Raw genomic sequence first — 23,545 nt, forward strand, 5'->3', positions numbered from 1 at the left:
GACCCTAGGCACCCCTCGAAACCCCATACCCAAATCCAAACACTACCAAAAACACAGTGGGCCCACATTGTTTGGATGATCCAAAGCGTTCATTTGATGGGCCCTGACATAGATGGGGTGTGCCCAAAAAATTAGCTCCATAGGATCATCCTAACCCTTCAATCTGTGGATGAACCGTCAACTGAGGGGGTCTACCTTACACAAATTGAAACCACAGGGGGTCTACTTGTAACTTTTTAAACATTAGGGGTTAAGTTGAATGTGTCAGAAACCACAGGGGGTCTAAGTGTATTTTTCCCAAAAGAGAAAAATCAACTCAGGATCTCTCAGTTTGACTCGGGAACATCTCAATCTGACTCGAGGTCACCACAGTTTGAATCAAGGTCATCGCTCATCTCGGTCTAATTCGTAGTCATCTCGGTTCAGAGTCGTCTTGATCTGGCTCAAGATCACCTTGGTGTTGACTCGGGATCATCTCAATTTAACTTGAGGTCATTGCTCCTCTCGGTCGAACATGTGGCCATTCCCAGAACGACCCCAAGTCAGACCGAGAAGGCCTTGAGTCAGATTGAGATGACCTTAGTTCAAACCGAGATGATCCCAAGCTCAACCAATTCTAGGCGTCTTCCATTTTTTCCAGCGTCGATTCTGTGCCTATTGTTTCTTCCACTTTGCTTATAATATGTGAGCTATTGTATTTATGGGTTTCTCCATTTTCTTGTTTCTATTAAATTATGTACCTTGGAAAAACATGAAACAAATGGTACCACCTTTTCTAGCAGACTGTTTCACTTGTTGCAAAAAATGTGCCTTTATGTGTAGGTTTCTTAGAGAGCGAGGTGTCAAAACTTGCCAATGCGTTGGGTTATCAAAAGAATAGAGAAACGGTAAAGAGATGATTATCTATGAGGAAAAAAAAACAAACATTTACGCCATGTTTGGCCAAGTTTTTTCCATGGAATATTGGTTTATTTTTGTTTTTCGGGAAAAAGTAGTCATTAAAAAAAAAAGGACAAACAAAATGAGCTGAAAACTCTAGAAAAATCTGGTGGAAATATCATTGCCTCTTTGAGATACTGTAGATATCTTCAAGAGACATCATTAGCTTAAAAGCTCCCAAACCTTGACAGGCTGTTTGGATACAAGGATTTTATGATCCAGGATTGTAGAATCCTAGATTTTACAAGCTAAAACCTGGAATTAATAAACTAAAACCTGGCTTTTAATCTTTACATTCCAGGTTTAGCTTATAAAATCCAGGTTTTAGCTTGTAAGATCTAGGACTTTACAATCCATGAATTCAAACAGCCTGTTAGAATGAAGGAAACATGGACTTTAGAGACATCCCATTGAAATATTTCTCATATTAAAGCTTAGCCTCATACACATGCCCACATCAATAATGAGTTCTATATAGGCTGAAAGTGATTAGCCCATTCTAAAGATGACTTAATGGGCTTGCTGCCTAAGGTCCACAATGTATCTCTGTCTACTTTTCAAAGAGCTGAATGTGAAACCCATTTGGAAATCCTAATCCAGGACGCCGAAGTATCTCTCCTCCTTTGATTGCTGTCCACCTGAAAAACCCATCACTAAAAATGTCAGTTCAAATCTCTCTCTCTCTCTCTCTCTCTCTCTCTCTCACACACACACACACACACGCACACACCTGTATTTGGTGACTAAGTGATGAACAAAAACAGTCATCTGTAGCTTGCTGAAATCTGCTCCAACACAGTATCTCATACCCCCACCAAAAGCAAGGAAATCGTTAGACCCACCTCGTGTATCAGTGCCCTGTTAAGTATTTGTTCATGTTTGTCAATTTTTTTTGTTTTTTTGTTTTTCATTTTTGAACAGCAAGAAAGAACATGAAAGAAAATCCAAGACCCATTTTTAAAACACTACATTCTGTTAGCAAGAAAGCAAGTTTGGCATTTTTGTTGCCATGATTGATAGAAAACTGATAATGGCACACCTCCCATCTCCATGGATTAAAGGCAAGTGGATCTTCATAAGTTGCAGGATTCAAGTGGACGGCTGGAGGACACACCATAATCGCCCATCCTGCTGGAATTGTATATCCATCTGCAAGCATTACTCACGTAGGTAAAACAGTTCATTATAGTTACAAAAATATTCATGTGTTGTGCATGATTTAGACTTTTGAGAATCTAGATTATAGTTACAAACATAGTCATAACGGATTTGTTAGGCGATTTCACAAAAAGCCATTTTCGTTTCTCACTTTTTCGGGAGAGAACTTTTTGGGGGTTCCATACAAAAGAAAAGATCCCACATCGGAAAAGTGAAATGGATGTGGATGGGTTATAAGAGAATGGGCACGCTCCCCTTAACACGCTCCCCTTAACGACTAGCTTTTGAGGGTAAGTTCTACCCGGATCCCAAGAGAACTGTTGACCCATATTGAATGGATCAATTATGTAATGCTGTAATGCATAAGAGAAGATAAGGGGAGCTAAGAAGATACGCAACCAAAGGACCTGTGTAGAGCTCCACTAAAAACACAAACAAAACATAAAAAAGACTTTCATATATCTCAAAACACTTACAAGAGACTTCTTCTTCTTTTCTCGTTTTCCTTAGAATCCCTACACTTCTTTTCTCTTGTTTTTCTCCCTTTTTCAAAATTTCTCTTACTATGAAGCTTTTCCCTTAAAGCTTACAATCTCTGCACAAGTGACTCCTTATTTATAGGCACAAAACACTCCTAAAATAGCCGTGAAACAACCAGTTACTCCAAAAGCTTAAGCTAATGAAGATGGTGTTATTTAATCTTGGGTTTTGTTAATGAGTGTGCACTTGTTAAGGTGCATTGGAAAAGGAATTTTCCAATCATTTTTCACATCGTTTGAGAATTTTACAAATGTTTTGAGTCATTTTTATCAAAACATGTGTAAAATTCCTTTCCCAATGCACCTTAACGAGTGCCCTAACATGTGTTAGGAGCACTCGTTAACAAAACCCTTTACTCTTTTATACTTTAACACTCCCCCTCACGTGTGGCCCCTCTTTTTTAGGGTTGGACTACACGTGGCACATGTGGCCCCTCTTTTTTTGGGTTTGGCCACTGCATGTAGATTTTTGCTATCAAGGAGGTTTGAACTCAGGACCTTTGGCTCTGATACCATGTCAAACAACCAGTAACGCCAAAAGCTTAAGCTGATGGAGATGGTGTTATTTAATCTTTTATACTTTAACAATAGCAAATCATAATAAATGCTTTGTTGTATACTAAGCAACATCATAGGAATTCCCAATGGACTCTTTGATTTTCTAGCCAAAACATAAGGATCCTAGAAAACACAACAGGACTCTTGCATTTTCAACACTTGAAAACCATCCTAGAATACCACAATGACATTTCAAAACAATAAACATTGATTTTGATGTACAATTCTCAACAAGAACAGCCACATATCAGCAGATTTTGTCTTAATCATTTAATTCATAATAAGCTGGCTGTTTTCCTGAAAAAGAGGGTCACAAAAAGACTTTTTAGAAAATTGGAAAACCCCTAATTGTAAGTATCTTTGATATTTTCTAAAATATTGTGATAGTTTGATTTTTTTAATAAAATGATATAAAATGATAAATTCCTAAAATTTCCATGAGATTTTGAAAAATCATTGAGATATCTTCATATTTTATTTTTTTCCTCCATGTAAACCTAAAATTAACAAAAAAAAATTAAATATCCCAAAATACAACCCAAGAAATTCTGGAGACAAATATTTGTGACTATGGTTGCAAAGTTTGGGTTCGATCTAGAGAAATTTGATAAATGTGTTGACACCAAAACCAGAGGTAGAAAATATCATCTCCTATAACATTACCTTTTGTTGTGAAATCCTGAAATGCTTTTCTGAAGATCCCTGGTGCAACGTTCGCTAAACGGCTCGTTTCGTTAAGAACCTGCAACCCATATGAACAAGCCCTTATCCTAAAGATAAAAACCCTCTTTAGTGCTCTTAAAAAACAAACACATTCCAAGAATTCCCTTCATAAAGAAGTTAATCTCAAACTTAGGAAATGTAGTGATTTTATATCACCAATCCAACAATTCCTTATGCATATGCATGGAGAAAAGATGTAAAGCTGCCCTTTCTCAGCACACCTGAGCCGTAAATTTCATTGATTTGTACTCTTTCCAGGTAATTCCTGAATCTGGGTCTTCCCTCATCCTCAATATCTCCTCGTGTTCCTCCTAATTTACAAAACCAATATCTCCATTAATAAAGAAAAAGAGATGCCCATGCTGAAAAAGTAGGGGTAAGATACAAGAATACCGTTAATCTCTCTAGCACTTTTGGGTTGTCAGTGAGGAACTTGACAACTAGTGTTAGAGTCAAAGTAGTGGTTTCATAGCTAGCAAACAGCAAAACGAAGATGAGATCAAGAGCAATCTCTTCAGTTAATAGATTTCCTTCTTTTTTCAATTCATCTAACACATAGTCAAAGAAATCCCCGTGGCGTCTAGTAGGTGAAGCTCGCCTTTCTTGTAGCATCTTCTCCAGAGTTTTCATGGCAGCTTTGCGACCCTGAAATGACCAAAAAATATAGTCAAATTTAGCTAAAGAAATATGCACATGAAAATGTTTTGAGTTAATGCTAATTTAGGAGACTAATGTCGTTAATGGGTTATTTATACTACCACGCTATAACCCCTTCAGTTTTGGTATTATGAGAGGAGCTCATGAAACAACCAATTATTCCAAAAGCTTAAGGTGTTGGAGATGGCTTTATTTAATCTTTTAAACTTTAACAGTCCCCCTCACGCGTGGCCCCTCTTGTTAGGGTTGGCCTACACACTGCACATGTTGCCAGTTTGCCACTCTACCCAGGCAATTGCTCTGATACCATATGAAACAACCAATTATTCCAAAAGCCTAAGCTGTTGGAGATGGTGTTATTTAATCTTGGGAAATGACATTCCTCCTCTACCCCCCAACGGTGAGAATGGTTCACTGCTTGAGGATGGTTCACTGATACCATGTGAGAACGGTTCACTGCTTGAGGATAAATTCATCCCCCTGTAACATTTTTCTTGGGGGCTGGGGGGATTTTATCTGTCAGAGATGGGGAAAATATTATTTCCATTAGTCTTTTATACTTTATTAACTGAGCTTACTGTGAGAAATGCACGACGTATTATCAGGGACAAACCCATTACATAGAATGATCAGGTCCCTTTATGCCGGTATAAGGGCAACCACCCTTGATATTTGATCAAGGATCAAGAGGATTCTTGATCCTTAATCAAATATAAGGGTGGCTGCCCATGTTACTGGCATGTACCCTAGGACATCTTATAATTCTTCTTTCTACTATAGAAATATATTGGCAAACATTATTTTCGCCCAGCCCTGTTTTGCATTGTAGGAAAAACATTGCCGGCAGAAATTTTTTCTTAGGATTTTTTTTGCGTTTCCACAATTTAATTGGAGTGAAATGATATTATTATAGCTTTTTAAAAGGATCTTATTATAAGAGGTATGCTAAACTCAAGGATGCCCTTGCAAAAAAGGGTTTGAAAGGGAACCCCCATTGGGTGCACGTCACCATTATGCATTTATAATGGTTCCAAGTAAATGCACGATGGCGACATGCAGCCAGTGGGGGCACCCTTTCAGCCCATTTTTTCAAGGGCGCCCCTGAGTTTAGCATTCCTCTTATTATAAAGGATACAAAAATTCGCACTACTATGTTTTAATAATTGCACAAAGTCTGCCTTTTTTTTCCTTATTACTTGGCTTCTTAGAGCTTTTTGGGAACTGTAATAGCAATTAGACAACTGTTTAATTAATAAAAGAAAAGATGAATTGGTGCAATTATCAAAACAAGATAGTGCCAATATGTAGCCTATTATAAATTGAAGGTCTAATTGTTGTGGTTTAATTTGGCTTTTTCATGTGTAATAAAACAACGATAAACAAGAAATTTTGGAAAGTTTTTCGTTTCCAAAGGTTTTTTAGAAAATTCTTGCAATCCAAACAGAGCCTAAGGTGAAAATGATCATGTAGGGCATGAATTATTCGTGGAGTTCTCATTTAATCAGAAAAATTCTAATAAGAATCGCACTTATTTAAAAAGAGAAAGACTTTTTGATAGGGTAGGGTTAGTCAGAGATAGATTATAGATCTTTGATTTTCTTCCCCCACTGAGGGGCTCATTTTTGTATTTCTTTCTTTGGGTGTTTCTTTCCTTCTTATGACCACCTCACTTTGTAACTATTGTTGTGAGTGATGACCAGAGAGTTCTTCTGGTGTTTTAAACCAAAGTTAAATTTCCAACCTACCTTCAAGCATGTATGGTAAGTGGTGCCAGGAATGTCGACCGGAAATGAGACGAGACCGGCCGTGAAAGCATCAAAGTTCTTCCTCAAATTGTCTGTCGACTTGGTTGGATCATAGCTAATTAACTTCTTAGCCGTCAGATCAAATATCATCTGTGGAAGAACAGTGCACAAATGCAGTATAGATCAACAATATGAATATCTTCCCTATAGAAATCCAACAATAATTCGATAATTCGAGTTCCAAAGCTTTGGTCACATACACTTGCAATGGCTTCTTTCAGTTCTATAGAAGGTTTTTTTGACCACGAACAAAGATATCGGTAGGCCAAGTTATCAACTTGAGGAAGGAGCTTCTCTTTCATGCTTTCCATGCCAAAGATATTCATGACCAAACTCTTCGCGTACTTGTACGTTGGAGCCGGAAGTAAACCCAAGTTCTGTCGGCCGAAGATCTTTGCGATTGTCTCTGGGTACCAGCTTTGAAACAACCTTTCTTGTTGTAAGATGAAATGGCAGAGTTCTGGGTCTGTTGAGACTATCACAGGTTGCCCTAGTAAGTTGGTTCGAAAAAGACCTCCATACCTAGAGAAACAAAACAAGAAATCTACGTGAGGACGCAGTGTTATGTACCTCACCAATACGCCAAAAGCTCTAGAGCTGATGAAACACGTTAACTAGGCCCTTTAAACCTGTCACATACCAGGTTGGGTCCTGCATAGTTCCATATCTAGAAGGCCCCCACCTAGGACTTTGACACTCAAGAGAGATGGGTTCAAATTTTCTTGTTATTTCATTTGAATTATGAGAAAGGAGGGTAGTTTGGAAGTAGAAAGTGATACCTCTATTACTATTTTATGGGCCAAAGGGATTTGCGACTCTAGAGACTAGCCAATCACATGGATGAGATTAAAGATCAGTTGTATGGTATTTTCTCTTTTTATCTCCTAGAAGCGCCAATGATTTGGCTGATTGTTTGGCCTAATCAGGAGCACGTAGCACCTCACTTCGGGCCAATCTTTATGGCTCGAAGTGGTGCTACTTCATATGGGGCAATCTTTAGGTCTCGAAGTGTGTACTTGTAATCCTTTCTTTTTAATGAAATATGTATCCTTACCACAAAAAAATGATTAGAAAGAAGGGTATTCAACCTTTTCATTCTATCATTGATGAAGGGAGGGAGGTCGAAAGATGAGTTGGGGGAGATGAATTGAAGGGTCTCTCCGAGCAGTGGTATGCCCATGGAACCAGGAGGGAGTTTTCCATTACATCTAGGGTTTCTCCATCTATGGATCCAGTGTGTAAGGCAGATGATAAACAAGGCTCCAATGTATAAAGCAGGAGACCACATTTCCATTTGGGGTTGTAAAGGATGTGTGTGTGTGTGTGAGAGAGAGAGAGAGAGAGGCGCAGGGGGGGGGGGGGGGGGGGGATTCAGTTGGATGAAAATGGAGAAGAAGAGAACTCTGGATGAAAATGGAGAAGAAGAGTATAAAAAGGCTCAAATGTCTTTGTTTGTTTGTTTTTTTTTTTTTTTGTTTTTTTTTTGCAGTTGCTTGTCAAGGAGCCTGTACAGATGCTTTAGGAATGAAATCAATAAGAAAAGTTATAGGTAATAGTGCCCGCCGGTTTAAAGGGTGGATCTGTGAATGTTGTTAGAAGAATACTTCCATATTCCTATTTTGTGTAATTGAATGGTCAATGGTGGCATCTCCCTCATTAACGGAATAGACATTTTTCCTTTGTCGTTTACTAATGTTTTTTTATGGGTTGCTACTGTTTAATATTAACATGGGTTAGAAATAGTAACTCAATTGGAAGCTGCTCGGTGTCCCAACCTTGATGTCTTCTAGGTTATATGTATGAGATTCTTATATTGCAAAATCTGTTGCTAGTTAATGTATTCTATCTCACAGCCTGCTGATATTCCCAGGGATTCAAAGTTCAAAGATGACCCATTCAACCTCTCAAGATACTCTGCTCATTTCTTGAAACAAAGATTTCAAACTCTACGCATACCTTGAATCTGAGAACAATAAAATTCTAAGGAAGGATCCCAGAATTATTCCTGTTTTGTGGAGTAGTCCTCCATTAAGCTGGGTCTTATAATTTTTGACCAAAATTTTATATTAAGTTAAGGTTATTGAAGATGAGCCATACATCTATAAAAGCTATATAGTCATCCAACACCTGTAAGTCCTCAAATCATCCAGCCTAAACATATTACTATTATTCGATTAAATAAATTAGATCCAACAGTTGGAGTGGGATAAATTTTACATCAATTCGGGGCTTCTCGAGGCGAGGTGTTCATCTATGATAGATCTATAGTCATCCAATATTACTCTGTGGTTTTAGAAATTTTACGTTTCAACCATCTGAGAAGGTGATGACAATGGATGACTACAAAGTTATAATAGATTGATGTAATCTCTCTAGTAGCCCCAAATTGAAAACTAGATGTTTGTGTTGGGTTTATATCGGAAATAATTTTTATACTTTCTAGCAGATTGTTCCATGGAGTCCAAAGGAATAAGTGTTTCCATGACTCTATCATCCGCTCAGTTCAATTCCACTTAATCCCTATTTCACGGCCACGTATCTTTTCGGCCGAATGGGAAATTCTTCTCCTGCTACATGAATCAAATGTTTCATTTCATTCGATTCCAGCCAATCTTCTTTGTAATTTGATCCAATAGCGTTCCGTCAGGAACAGATGATAAGTACTGATAAAATCCTATTCTGAGTATTAGAACAGAAAGATCCATTACATAATGAACTATTGGTTCCGAGCCATCTCTAGAGATGAATCAATAATTCAAGGTGCTTTTCTTGCATATTCTTGATGAACCAACGTTTATACATAGAAAAAAGAAAAAAAAGTACTATATTTGAGGTTATGGCAGGTTCTTTTGGGAATTTTCTTTTGTACTGATACTTGGAAGGAAATAAAAATGAGATAATTGTGCATAGTTACAAAATTCTCCCAACAATTGAATTTTTTTTTGAAAGATCTCAAAATTTTGAGGCACCATTTGACACTTCTACAAAATCCTGAAGAATTAAAAAATTCTCACATTTTCAAATTCTATAAGAAATTTTCTAATCAAACCATTTTTTAAATAAACACAAATTTGACCAATGATTCATCAATTTCTTATATATTATTTGTATATCTAGTAAGAGGTTCAAAATTAATGAAAAAGACATTGTGCTTAAAAATTAACTCACATCTCAATCTAGCACACATTTTAACAGTCTTCCATGCACTGTATTGTTTAGAAAAATAAGTATAGTCCATGACTCCTAAATATTTCAGAATCCAAACTTTGCAACTATGGTGTTAAATAACCCATGAGACTGTGCAAACTACCTATTCAGGCAGAAGCAGACACAACTGAAGTAGTCGGACATTCCTGAAAATAAATTCCGGTGCCACATAATTCACCAAGGAAAACTGCCACAAACATCAGTTGAGAATTGAATACGAAAATAAGCCAAAAATGGCCTGGAAAATGAAATATTTGAGAGATTACATTAGAAGCATTTTTCAGTTAAAGAGTGTTGAGAAAATTAGAGCAACATGATAGAAATTGGAGATTGATCAACTAAGCTTCACATAATTTTTCATCAAAAGCCTACTTTTAACCCCAAATCTAGGCTGTCCTTAGTGGCGGAGAAACCAAAATTACGCCATCACCTCGAACAAAAAGAAATGGAACAGTGCGCCTCGTAGTCTGTGAAAATGAAACAGAATAAAAAGGAAAGTCGCAAATGAAAGGAGCCATAGTCTCAAGAGAATAGTAACTAGTAATTTCTAAATCTAATGTCAGATCTCACTCAGTTCAGTTATTATTTTATTTTTATTTTTCCTCTTTCTAGTCAAGAGGACACGTATATGTAAGAGAATTAAGATCTAGTTTTTAAGCATCTATAATTTCACATTTGGTTGTTCAGATTATAGGATAATTTGATAGACAAATCGTTTTTTTTTTATAAATAAAGAGTCTAGTTTATCCTATCTTAACAGTTAACTAGTCCATGTGCTGCTTAGATCCTAAGAAGAGAAAATTTTAGGTTCAATTCTTTCTCAGAAGTGAGAAATATTTGTCTAGAAAACCCAACTCTTTAAAATATCCACATCATAAGCATGGCCTCTTTCAATGGTAATGAATTTAATTCAACTGTAGGAATTTTACACTGGCTATTCAGTGATGTATGAATATTGCTCTTCTTCTGTTAGTTTAGAAAGCTTGACCTTATTTTAGTTAATCTAACTATATATACCCCACAGCAACCATTGAAAAAAAAAAAAAACAGAGCTAAGGTTGTTATCGGATCTGTGTCATTAAATGTATGGAAGTGTATCTCCATGGTTTCCCCTAGTTCTTGCACTCTTTTAAACATGCATCATTACATCAAACAATTTTTTTAAGAATATTTCCTACATTAGAATCCAGAAGATTCAAGATGGCTACAAGAAAATACAGAAATATTGCAAGAATCAAACAGAAACAGCAGGATGGAAGCAAATGATCTTATTATAGCAGTCTAGTAAATCGAAAAACTAAGTGGAGCATTTAGAATTTAGATAAGTGGATATTTGTAAAGTAAAAAAAGTAACTTAGTTACCCACAGGTCATAAGAAACTGCATTCATCATCCCTATTACTATTTAATACTTCTATATTGAGAAAGTTTCTTTTGGGATGAGCGTCATTTTCGTAAAGGAAAACAACCACATATGGCATGGGCCCACTGCCACATGGATGGTGATCACCCTCATCGGATGATTCTAGACCTTTTATCAAGCATGATGAAAAAGATGTACTAAAGATGTCTTTAGACTGTTGATTTTTTGCATGCCTCAATCTTGCGACTGAGATATCCCTTTGGCATAAGACCTGGACCCACTGGGTTGGCCTGTGATGGCCCTTCAGATCAACGGTCCTAATCACTAAGTACAAATGGCACAAGCACCGGATCATGATCGTTTTCATTCATCAATACAAGATAATTTTGGTAGTCGATCTCTTTGAGAAATGTCTGGTTTCTGACATGAAAAGGGAACCACTTCTAAGGAAGAAAGCTTTTCACTCTAAAAATCTATTGAAATAGAAATAATGCAAATGAGGCATACCCGAACAATCTCTTCATATGTTTCATCATCAATTTCTACAGTGGTTATGATTTCTTCAACATCCCCAAGTATCATGTTTAAATGCTGGTCATAAGCCTGCAGAGCAAGAAAACAAGAAACAAAAATGATTAGACTAGTTAATACTACCTTATTAGAGTGCAACAAGATGTTTTGCATGGGCAAAGGCAAGTACTCTTTATTTTATTGAATGATAACACATATCTAAATACAGTGAGTGCTCGAAAAAGTAACTAGAAGGGCAAGAAAAAAAATTCATTTGGACTTTTATGCCACGGTGTAACAAATATGTAAATATGTCTAGAAACCAAAATCAAAATAGCATAGAAACCGTCTTTGATCTGATATTGATGCTTTCCATCCAAGACCTAACTTGCTAGCTTTTTGAAGCAGACCCCATTTTGCATATTGATATACTGTTTTTTTTTTTTTCAATAGAAGAGAAGCCAAAAACAATCACCCATAATGGTTTAACAATATCAAACACCTAGTGACATGTGCTGTTGTCTAATAATTCAGTACATACCACATTTCCGCATGTAATTCATATAAATATTTATACATACTACATGCATACATTACACATGCAATATATATAAATATAATTATGTCATAAATATTGGTTTTGTATAACACTAATACACTATGTTTTAGTTTAGCTATGTGTTTTAATGGGGATGGAACCAGAAACATTTTGGTCGTTTCGTGCTGGTTTATTGGAAATTTAAAACCATGTTTCTATCTCATTTGAGTCCGTAGAGCCAATGGGGTCAGATAAAGATTTGATTACGTCATCTTTGTCATCATGCACCACCCCACCAATCCCATCCAGCCTAGATTAGCTCTAGAACCTTGGATTTGTGGGCTTAGTATGGTTGGCCCAAAAAAATCAAGATCAATCCACCAAAGCAAAACTTCCAAAGCTGTTGAAGTTATGGATCAGCAAGAGTATGTGCAAAGGGGAAGAATCCCTACAAATTTTAACAACATTTCCATATCCCATTCCTTGAAGACCTCGAAACCTAGCTCCAGATCATTATTCTACAGAAGGGGACTTCCGTATGAAGGCAGCTTTTGCCCCCCTTTAAGCTAAATGAAACCTCCCAATGATTTAATGGTTTTCAGATGGTTAAAAGTGACAAGTGATTATGATGTCACAGGATGTCATATGCGCCCTCTTTCGATTATTTAATGAAATAACTACAAGGACTTGACTGCCAAGAGAAAGTAAAGACAATTCCCCTGTTGGCTAGGGAATCTCCCACGTGGACCGTCCTCCTTCAACTTCATGCCATATCAACATTGGAGCTTTGGAAGTGGATCCTCTGTGCTCTCTCTGGTAAGCCTTCGGGGGTCGCATTTTGATTCTCATCAGTAACACCAAATATTCATCACATTTTCCTTTTGTATATTTTTCCTTCAAATACAATAATTGCAATAGCAGAAACCCCTCCAATGTTCATGCATGCCTGCACCCACACCTAGACAATCACTTCTACATGAGCATAGTAACAAATATCTTCCTCAAGAATTTCTCGCGAAGTGTATATCTAGAACTTTAGGTGATGGATCTTCCAAATCAATACTCTCTTTTCTATAAGAGAAAGAGTGTGGGGGAGAGAAACGAGTTATTTCCCCCTATTATCATTATAACTCAAATGTATCAGATCCAAAATGTCGAGTGTTTTCAACACATGAACAGTACAAAACGAGTCCAATCTCGCATATCTCCTAAAAAAATAGTGGAGAAGACTTTAGAGTCAGTTGTCCCTCCTAACTTGGAACAAGCTAGAATTAATCTCTTCAACCTGGTTCATCAGTATAATCTTCGGTTGCCTTCTAGCGCATTCCAACCACCATAAATGATTAGAAGACATAATACATGAGGTCGTTTCATATATGTCTCAATAAACCCGTTTAAGTTCATTGCATATCACCACCATGTAAATGGTCGTACGGTCAGATGTTCTAGACGGTCCAATGCCCTCCACCCACCCACCCTAACACACACCCATGGGGACCATCCTAAAGTCCAAATTTTAATTTGTATGTACCTTTTAAAAAAAAAAAAAATTTGTATCTGCCTTTTAAGTCCCTTCAGTTATAGTAAGGGTACCATAGTTTTTTCCCATTAAAAACATTTATTCCCTGTTTGGTTGCTCAAAGCAAGGAGATCATCGGCGTTTGAAACGCCGACGATCTTCCACTAATCTGCCCAACAAATGTTTGGTTGCCATTTTGCATTGAAACTCCCTTTGACTCACAGACATCATAATTGCCTTTTTTCCTACGTGGTGCCCATGTGGCGGACATGTTCCCTCATCTAATCTTCTCCCCATCTTTCACCATTTTAGTGGAAGAAGAGGAGAAAATATCTTGTCTTATTCTCTTTCTCTCTCTTCCACTCTCTATTTTGATAATGACACCCTTACATCTTCCACTAATCTTCTCGAGGATTGCTGCGCAGCCAAACACTACTCACCGCTCTTCCACAAATCTTCTCCCCATCTTCCATGCTTGTCTACTCCCTTTGACTTCTTCCACTATTCTCCCAGCCAACTTTGACTAACAAAACAAAGCATTAAGTTTTTTGAGTTATGAGTGTTTTAAATAAGCCCCACACATGTATTACATGTATTTTAAGTGAGGAAAAGTTGTAAAGCCTTTGGAGGGTATTTTAGACCAAAAGTGTTAGGTATTTGTTCATGTTTTAAAATTTTCTAGTTCTCTTTCTTTTCAAATATATTTGTAGCCTCGTGACACTTTCTTATAGTCATGATGATGGAATGATGAATGGAAAAATATTTGAAGGTTTTGTCTCTTGCGTGGATGTGATGTCTACTCCTTGCCAAGGTGTGATGCCTTGATCTTCCCTATGGTGTGATGCCTAGGAACCCTTGAAGTGATTCCCTAGTTGTCGTTGGTGAGATTCCGACCTAGCTATCAATTCTTTAATGTTTCTTTTCTTTTTGGTTTTTTCCCATAAGCCACCTTCCCGGGAACCCCAAACCTCCTCCATTAATCACACCCAAAAGCTCTCTCACATAATTTTTCACATATTCTTACCAAAACCCCTAAAATATCCATTAAAAATGATTACCAGCCTTAGAAACATTATTCAAATCCATCCATATCCTGCGGCCCTTTCATTTTTGTTCCAAAACTAATTTTACACTCTCCCGGCATCCTTTGACAGCTTCCCAAAATAAATCTGCACCACTCCAAACCTATCCTAAACCTCATAGAAATATTTTCCAAACCTAATCACCTATTTTAGGACTCAAACTCTTAATTTTCACCCATTTGCTTCACTCATATTCCCTACCACAATAGTTTACACTATCCCAGCATAAATCAGCAACTTCCCAGCTTGTGTATGTATACCTCTAAACCTACCCCAAAGCCCTCTTTCAGGTCCGGAATCTTCAACATGTGCATATTGCTATTGTTTTGAGGCCTTGGGAGATTCTGTACGTTTTTGGTATCAGAGAGCTAGATTATCCTGCATCACACACTCACTAATTGGGGTGATTGTAGTAAAAATTACCACATAGATTGGATGAACATATCAGAGCTAGATCATCCTTCAATCAATGGACCATTGCCCGTAGGACTGTGGATGACTGACTGTTTCAGTTTGTAAAGAGTGTTGAAGAAAACCAACTGAATGCCTAGCACCGGCCAGTGAGATTGATCTTTCCTACCACGACCCATCCATGGTAGAGTCCAGTAGAAGGATTTTCAAGATCACTCCAAATGCCCATGTTTATGGTTGTAGCGTAAAGCAAAAGAAGAAGAATCTCGTATGGAATTCTAAAAGGAAAAAAATAACAAAAAACGAAGATAACAAGGTTGCCTATGAGTAGGCCGGACTCTCTCCAAGTCTTTATTCATCACAATCGCATGCTTTACAACTCAAATGCCTGCCTTTATTTAACATCAATAGGAGCTTAAATCTAGGCTAAGGAAATGGAGCGGGCAGGATGCTTGATCAGAAATTCAGAATCATAGTTGGCGTCCAAATTAAAAAAAAAAATCAAGATTCCTAAAGAGATAAGACAGCGGACTGACGGAGAGTTCGACAGGGAACCTCACAATTCCTCCCTCATAAAGACCACCTTGGCCGCAAGGTGCGAAGTCAGGAAAACATTGATGGAATTGTGACAAGTTCTCCCACTTGGAGTCTTCAGGTGTTGTGTTGCACCATTGGATCAAAACTTTAGAGCATGCCTTGTTATGTTGCTTTACTGATCGACGGTCCAAAATTTTGTATGGTTTATTTAAAAACTACCCTGATCTGAAATTGGTGTTAGGGCGGTTGATCTGGAAACCTTGTCACCGATTTTCTTTTTGAGACATGAAACGTTGAAGACTGAGTGTAATTTGCTACCATGTGGTAGGTCCAACTAGTATGCTACTTGACCAATGCATTCTATCTCTTGATATGGACCAAAAAACTTTGGTACTAGTTTCATTAACTCTAGAAGGCAAATGATGGATTGCCGATACGGTTGTAAACGTAGGAACACATAATCCCCGACGTAGAATTCCTGTTCAATAAGCTTTTATCGGCATAACTCTTCATACGAGCATGTGCTGAAGCTAAATTCTTCTTTAATAGGTGCAAAAATGTTTTTCCGATCCCGAAGCTCCACATCGACTTTGCTCAACTGGTGAGCCTTCTTCATAAGTGATCAAGGTCGGGGGGTTTCTTTCCATCTATGTTGCATGGATTCTTTGCCACCCTATGCCGAATCCGTGTCGACACGTCTCCGCACCCGAATCCGACTTGGATTCGCGTGGGACACACCCGGATTCTTGTCGTAGGCGTGTCCCGAACGAATCCTCTTTTTTCAGGAGAATCTGACTCATTTTTATCTCTTTTAAAATGAGAATCCTATATATTTTCCCTTTAAGTGCGTTTTCGTCTTAACTTTTTTTATTCTAAAGCACAAGCCATACTCTTTTAATAAATACCCTAGCGCCTCGACCCCCTTCCTCCTTCGACTCTCATAATAAAAACTCTAACGCCTCGACCTTCCACCCTGAAAATATTCATGAATATATATAAATACATATATCTATATAGATGTAAATTTATTATTTTTAATTTTTAAAATTTTATTTTATTTAGAAATTACCGAAACTGAATCCTAATTTTTGGGGTTTGCCGAATCGGACACCTCGAATCCGTGTCGGATCTCGACACTAGAATCCGAATCCATGCAACATAGCTTTCCATACACCAATTCATAAGAGGTGAATTTGCTAGATTCACGATAGATGGTGTTGTACTAATATTCGGCCCACAAAAGCAAGTGAGTCCATATTTTGGGTTGGATATAGAAAAAATTGTAAACAATTTTCAAGACAACGATTCAACCTCTGATTGGCCATCAGTTTTGTGGAAGGAGGTACTCATGTGTAGTGTTGTGTCCCGTAATTTCCAAAGTTCTTACCAAAATGTACTAAAACCTAAATCTAAGTTAAGGAAATGGCAAGGACTACACACTTGATAAGAATCATAACTGCAATCCAATCTTTAGAAAAAAAATAAATAAATTAAGATTCCTTAAGAGATAAAATAGCTGAGATTTGGGTGGGGAACCTCACAGAATCATATATAACCTCATAATTTATAACCCCCTATCTTTGAAATTCCAATAAGTAAACAACTTCATTTGCTTTATGAGAGGCAAATTGCACAAACCCTACTCTCAAAAACAAAACTCAGACAATCATATCAAGTCAAAGAAAGAATGGTATATAGAAATATGCATTCCCTCTTGAGGAAAACAAGAAAAAACAACAGAAAGTCATTCGATTGAAACAAGCATAAGACAACAAAAACAATATGTAAGAAGGGCAAAAACCCCGTTTAGAAAAAAACACAAGATGGGTGTCTAGAAACAACTGAACCCATTAAAGAAAACCCAAGGGAGTTGAAAAACCATGTAAGAAAAACAAGCACATGCATGATGCATAGATAAAAAACAAAAAGTGAGGGTACAGAGAAAAGAAACATGTGATTTTTCCATGATAAGGAAGAAAAAAGGAAAGGGGTTTCCTAAAAACATACATGTAATTTTCCCCGGAGTTCTCTGTCAGAGCGGAGCTTGACATAGATACGCTCGTCAAGACTGAGTCGAATCAGATCGAGAGGCTCTTTCACTGTGCTCTCCTCTTCACTCGCCATTCCCTCCAACACTATTGCCTTTTTGCGTTTTGCCTTTGTCACATTCGTTGCTTTAAAAAGGGCATTCTAGCGAAGTTACCAAAATATCCTTTATAAGAGCATAATAACCTTTTCTAAGCAAAGGGGTTTCCGTTTTTTTTCAGATGATCGAAGGTCATCTAACAAGGGGACCCAGATTGTGCCATGTTTATTGGATCTGATCTGTTCATTCAACAAAATCTACAGCATTGAAGTTTAGGGAATCTTGCGGGTCTCCTCTACTCTTGATGTTCTACAAGACCAATGGTCTTGATTGAATATATGTACAGAGGATAGAGTTGCTGTGCTCGAGCACATCTAAGCTTAGCTGCGCTTGAGCACAGAAAGAGGGTGGGGCCACATTTTGGGTGGGATCCAAAGCATTTATTTGATGGGCCCTTTCATGGGTAGGGTGTCCACCAAAAATCAGCTCCATTGGATCACCTTAGGGTGTCCATTTGTGGGGCAAAAAATGGACATATTTGTGGACAAATAGTATATGTCTATTTTTGGCCCTACAAATGGACACCCATTGGTGATCTAATGGAGCTGATTTTTGGTAGCCCCCCCCACCCATGATGAGGCCTTCCAAATGAATGGTTAGGATCACCCCCCCTGTTTCTGTGCTCGAGCGTAGCAACCCTTTTCTCATATATATATATTTTAAAGACATCCATTTTACCTCCACAAATCGTAGGGTTGGGATGATCCTATGGATCTGATTTTTTGTAGACACCCTATCTATGTGAGGGCCTTTAAAATGGATGGCTTGGATCACCCAAACAATGTGGGCCCCCACTGTATTTTAAGCTAGTGTGTAGAGAACTCTTTACACATATGTGTAGGAACCGTTTTCTCATATATATATATATATATATACACACACACCAGTGGTATGCACAGGGCGAGCAAGGAAAACCAAATGATATAAATGGTGAGATTAGAAAGCAATTGATAAAAAATGTGAGATTGCAAATCTTTTTGCTAATGTTTTGTTAAGGTGGTAGAGTAAATTGAATAACCAAAGTCAAATTTGTTGTTCAAAGGAGATAAGAGGTTGAGCATTTTATTTTCCCAAAAAAACTTAAGATATATCTGTGCAATCCTTACCAAACTGTTTGAACTGATCACTTACAACAAAAGTTATGTGCAAAGGATTACATAAGAGCATTCCTTTTACACGAATTTTTGTTCATTTATGTAGCCGTAGATTTGGCTGATTCCTCTCATGGATATAAGCATGGGACACGGCTCACAAGGTCCAAGCTTCATTACCTTCTGAGACCATGTTTAAGGGAATTGGGTTTGCACCAAGACTCACCTTTCCCATGTCCAATACCTGCTACCTGGACTCACCTTTCACATGTCCAATTTCTAAATATATTTGGAAACTAACAAACAATTCATAAACTGAATTCACTAGGGAAAATAAAGGACAACTAATTGTAAAATTAAAAGATTGCAGCCTATATCTTTAGATAGGGAATACATGTTTAAGATCTACACAAATTTGTTCCAACTAAGCCATCCAAATCTAAATCAAAAGAAGGCTGTAAGGGCCCGTTTGGATACCCCTTGGATTTGAATTTGGAGGTGAATTTGGATTTTAAATCCAAATTCGGCGTTTGGCAAGCTTTTATGATATCTGGATTTGGATTTGAGTGAAATCCATAAGATTTACAAACTCCTCATATTAGTGTAATTTTTTGGATTTATAAATCCTTTCTGCGAGAGGTTATTTATAAATCTAAATCTCACCCGTAAGGGGTTAAAATGACAAAAATATACCAAAAAAGTGTTAAATGACTGAAGTACCTACATGATATTAAAAACTGATCAAAATATATCGTATTAGGTAAAATGACTAGAAAATCCCGAGTCAGGCAAAATGACCGAAATACCCCTATACCAGGTAAAAATGACAAAATACCCCTGAGTCGTGCAAAATGAGTAAAATACCCTTATGACATAAAAATGATCAAACTATCCTCATACTGGGTAAAATTACTAGAATACCCAATATCATGGAAAATTACTAAAATCCCCCTAGATCAAGTAAAAATGACCCATGGAATGACTAAAATGACTAAAAATACCATTATAAGATAAAAATGATAAAAATACGCCATATTAGGTAAAATACCTAGAAATACCCCTATACCAAGTAAAAATGACAAAATACTCCCGAGTCATGCAAAATGACTAAAATACCCTTATGACATAAAAATGATCAAAATAACCTCATATAGGGTAAAATGACTAAAATACCCCAAGATCATGGAAAATTATCAAAATACCCCTATATCAAGTAAAAATGACCTATGGCACATGAAAAATGACTAAAAATACCCCCATGAGATAAAAATGATAAAAATACGCCATATTAGGTAAAATGAGTAGAATACCCCCGGGTCATGCAAAATGACCGGAGTACACCTATACCAGGTGAAAATGACCAAATACCCTGAGTCATGGAAAATGGCTAAAACACTCTTATGACATAAAAATGATCAAAACACCCCCATATAGGGTAAAATGACTAGAATACCCCTGGATCATGGAAAATGGTTGAAATGCCCCTATATCAAGTATTTTAGGAATTTTTGGTTTTGTTAGATTTCAAATTCAAATCCAAAGAGCATCCAAACAAAAAAAATTAATTTAGATTTGAAATCCAAATCTTTACATGGTCATCCAAACGGCATTATTTATAAATTTGTGAATTTTAAAATTCTTAATTTCAAATCCATGGATTTTTGAAATCCAAATTCACCTCCAAATCCAGATCCAAATCCAAGGGGTATCCAAACGGGCCCTAATTGAAAACATTGACAACTGCATCTCAAAAAAAAAAAAAATGGAGTAAAAAATCAAGAGAAGGCATTTGTAATAAATGGAGTAACAAAAAAAGAGTAATGCCCAACCATGGAGTGCAATGGGGAAACTATAAAGAGTAAGCTACGCAAATGGAGCAAAGGAGGTTTAGAGAAGAAAGAATACATAAATCAACATCTCTGTTACCTCATCTAATGCGAGGGGTTAATCAGCCATCAACACATCATAGTTGTACATGAGACAAACCATAAAAGATCCAAGTGTAGTGGCAGACAGTGGGGTAGAAACCAATGATACAGTGGGACTAAGTCAATCGACGATTCTCTCGGACTGGCCTTGCATGCCACCCGAAAAGCCTACAAAAACACACTATATACCTTAATCAAAAGGTTAATGAAACAAAATTATGGAAAGTCATCTATATAAACACACACAGAGAGAGAGAGAGAGAGAGAGAGAGAGAGTAGTGGAATGAACTGAAAGATAAAGAGGAAGGCACCCATATTTTGGGAAATAGTATGTATGCGTTTTGGAAGAAAAAGCATTTAAAGGAAGAAGATTAGAAAGGGATTTGACGGTTAGAAGAATGCAAAGGAAGAAGAATGGGAAGAGCTGTATGCGTTTTGGAAGGCTAGATTTTAATTTGCTGGTGAATAATGCCATACGTAACGATATTTTAGAGAATGACATTAATTTTTGAAAAGTCATAACTTAATGGGAATTATTATGGCAACCAATAATAGAAGGTGGAAGCCGATTTCAGATATATCGGGATTTTTGGGAGTAAAATTTGGGCCGTTAGCTTCCAATGCCACTAACAATTCTCATCATATTAGAAACGAATGATTAGTTGTATGCGTGCTGATTAGATACGATAGAGGCAAATCATCAAATAAGGAAATGCTATAAAATAGCAAGTATCTTTCCTATTCCCATCAAATGCTATAATTTAGGAGATTTCGTGGAGAAATTTAAAAAGTTTAAGAAAATGATTTACCGATAGGAAGTGCCACGTAGCAAATTCACGTTACACGTAGATTCGAGGGAGGAAAGGGAGGGCTGTCACATCAGCGGTGAACAGTAAACCCCCCTTCCTCTTTATTATATATAGATTGGGTTGTATGCGACATTAGAATTGATTGGCACCATTTATCCTAGAGATACTACTTGCTTAGTCGTTCTCCATTGTAGAGCTTTTCCTATTAAGCATGAAATGGAAAACAATATAAAAGATGAAGTACTGCCGTAGTCTAGGGGTGCAACTTCAGTTGGGCTCAACCCGAACCCGACAGGTTCAACCCGATTTTGGCTTGGGTTGGTGTTTCCTTGTGTTGGGTTGGGAAAATCCAAGCCTATTTAATTTCGGGTTGGGTTAGGGTTGAGGCCTTGGAAGCCCGACCAGACCCGAACCCGACCTCTGTCCTCTAATTTATCTTGTTTTTCTTTGGGTTATTTTATTTTTCCGTTTGGCGCAAGGTGAACACGACTAAACCCAACCCGGTTTCGGGTTAGATGTGTTGGGTTAGGGTTGACCATCCTCAACCCGAGGTTTGGGTTGGGTTGGGTTGGGTTAGGGTTGAGGGAATGCTATTTCGGGTTGGGTTAGGAGGGTTGGCCTCAACCTGTTCCAACCTGACCCGAGTTGCACCCCTATAGCAGAACCACCATGTCCTTTTCTATTACCATTGGAGAGACTATAGATAGCCTATAGTCAATGAAAGGGAGAAATATAATAAGGAAAGTGAGCTTAATCATTTTGATGATAGTTTGACTATGTTGCTTTACCTTAATGGAGGCTCCTACAAGCCTTGGTTGTTAATTCATTTTGATGATTGTTTGACTATGTTGCTTTACCTCAATGGAGGCTCCTACAAGCCTTGGTTGGTATTATGGTTGCAACTTGACCTAACCTGAAAATAACATGGGTTGGGCTTAGAAATAATGGGTCTTGGGTTGGGTCGGGTTTCATGTTGAAAAATCAACCAAATCTTGAGTCGGATCAGGTTTTGAAAAACCTAAAACCCAATCCACTCTTATAGGTGTACTTTGACTTTTTAAATATATTTTGAATAATATGAAAAATTAGTTTCCATTATATTGAAATAATTATTTTCATTGAGATGGTCAAATTTGTGATGATGTGATGTGAAAAAAACAGTTTATATCTTAAATTTAATCACTTGATGACTTAAATTTAGAAATTTTGGTGTGAAGATCTATTTGATATTATCTACAAACTTTGAAATTAGCCACTATCCTAAGTGAAACATTCAAAACCCTACCAGACTCAACCCGAGAAAATATCTTGATTTGGGTCAGGTTTATGAAACTTGGGTTTTCCTATAAGAAAAAACTCGACATGACCCCGACCGAAGTTGCAATCCTACTAGGAATATTTAAGAGTAGAGCTAAGGCTAATATGCCTGGGTGTTATTTACTGAACCTTCTTTTAGAGAGCTAAGGCTATTAGTGAGATTCAACTCTATGTAGCTGAAAACATTTTGTTCCGTGCTATGGTGGAAGATTTTATGCCAAAGTTTTGAAAAAAGTTGGCGAAGCTATTGAGAAAATCCACTGTGAAAATCTAATCCAAATGTGCACAAATTAACAGAAAAGTAAAAATAATAAATCAAGCCACAAGATGAACACCCAGATTTTACGTGGTGGGGCCAAGTCTACATCCATGGGTGAGAAACATGATCTTCCACTATGAGAAAAACAATATACAAATATTACAATGAATTAACTCAAAACCCACAACCTGCATCCCTTTCCTTAGGGTGTTCATTATTCAGTTTTAACCAAATAACCGAACCGAATCGAATTGATTCAGTCGGTTCGGTTCGGTTTCATTTTTTATTTTTTGTTAATTCGGTTATTCTGTTTCGGTTATCTCGGGAAACAATTTCGGGTAACCGAATAACTGAAATTAACCAAAAATAAACATTATTTTTTCAAAAAAATGGTGTATGGGCACTCTGTAGGATGATCTAAACCGTCCATTTGATTGATCACAACTTCAA

At 37.2% G+C, this 23,545-nt stretch overlaps 2 protein-coding genes across 2 annotated transcripts; both read right to left on the reverse strand.

Moving 5' to 3' along the window:
• Window positions 1-1,395: 1,395 nt before the first annotated feature.
• Window positions 1,396-9,773, reverse strand: LOC143886393 (cytochrome P450 87A3-like). Its single transcript, XM_077390351.1, has 9 exons — window positions 9,690-9,773; window positions 6,580-6,901; window positions 6,320-6,469; window positions 4,311-4,562; window positions 4,139-4,228; window positions 3,858-3,936; window positions 1,979-2,088; window positions 1,670-1,797; window positions 1,396-1,577 (listed from the first exon to the last, which is right to left on the reverse strand). Exons 1-9 carry the CDS (start codon window positions 9,755-9,757, stop codon window positions 1,490-1,492), a joined length of 1,287 nt encoding a protein of 428 aa, XP_077246466.1. The 5' UTR covers window positions 9,758-9,773; the 3' UTR covers window positions 1,396-1,489.
• Window position 9,774: 1 nt separating this feature from the next.
• LOC143886401 (sm-like protein LSM3B) lies at window positions 9,775-17,708 on the reverse strand. The gene is made up of 3 exons (XM_077390362.1): window positions 17,553-17,708; window positions 11,456-11,551; window positions 9,775-10,053 (listed from the first exon to the last, which is right to left on the reverse strand). The coding sequence occupies exons 1-3, from the start codon at window positions 17,667-17,669 to the stop codon at window positions 9,973-9,975; spliced, it is 294 nt and encodes a 97-aa protein (XP_077246477.1). The 5' UTR covers window positions 17,670-17,708; the 3' UTR covers window positions 9,775-9,972.
• Window positions 17,709-23,545: the final 5,837 nt, after the last annotated feature.

Source organism: Tasmannia lanceolata, unplaced genomic scaffold (genome assembly GCF_043159265.1).
Source record: "Tasmannia lanceolata isolate RefF3 unplaced genomic scaffold, GAP_Taslan_0.1 ptg000002l, whole genome shotgun sequence".
Taxonomy (NCBI): Eukaryota; Viridiplantae; Streptophyta; class Magnoliopsida; order Canellales; family Winteraceae; genus Tasmannia; species Tasmannia lanceolata.

Excerpts from the sequence above, each read along its gene's own strand:
- LOC143886393 (XM_077390351.1), bottom strand. The coding sequence starts at position 9,757 with ATGTGGCACCGGAATTTATTTTCAGGAATGTCCGACTACTTCAGTTGT. Across the intron at positions 2,089-3,857 it reads TCAGGATTTCACAACAAAAG|ATGGATATACAATTCCAGCA; the intron begins GTAATGTTATAG and ends TAATGCTTGCAG. Across the intron at positions 1,798-1,978 it reads TTAATCCATGGAGATGGGAG|GGCACTGATACACGAGGTGG; the intron begins GTGTGCCATTAT and ends AATACTTAACAG.
- LOC143886401 (XM_077390362.1), bottom strand. The coding sequence starts at position 17,669 with ATGGCGAGTGAAGAGGAGAGCACAGTGAAAGAGCCTCTCGATCTGATT. Across the intron at positions 11,552-17,552 it reads AACTCCGGGGAAAATTACAT|GCTTATGACCAGCATTTAAA; the intron begins GTATGTTTTTAG and ends CTTGCTCTGCAG. Across the intron at positions 10,054-11,455 it reads CATATGAAGAGATTGTTCGG|ACTACGAGGCGCACTGTTCC; the intron begins GTATGCCTCATT and ends TCATTTTCACAG.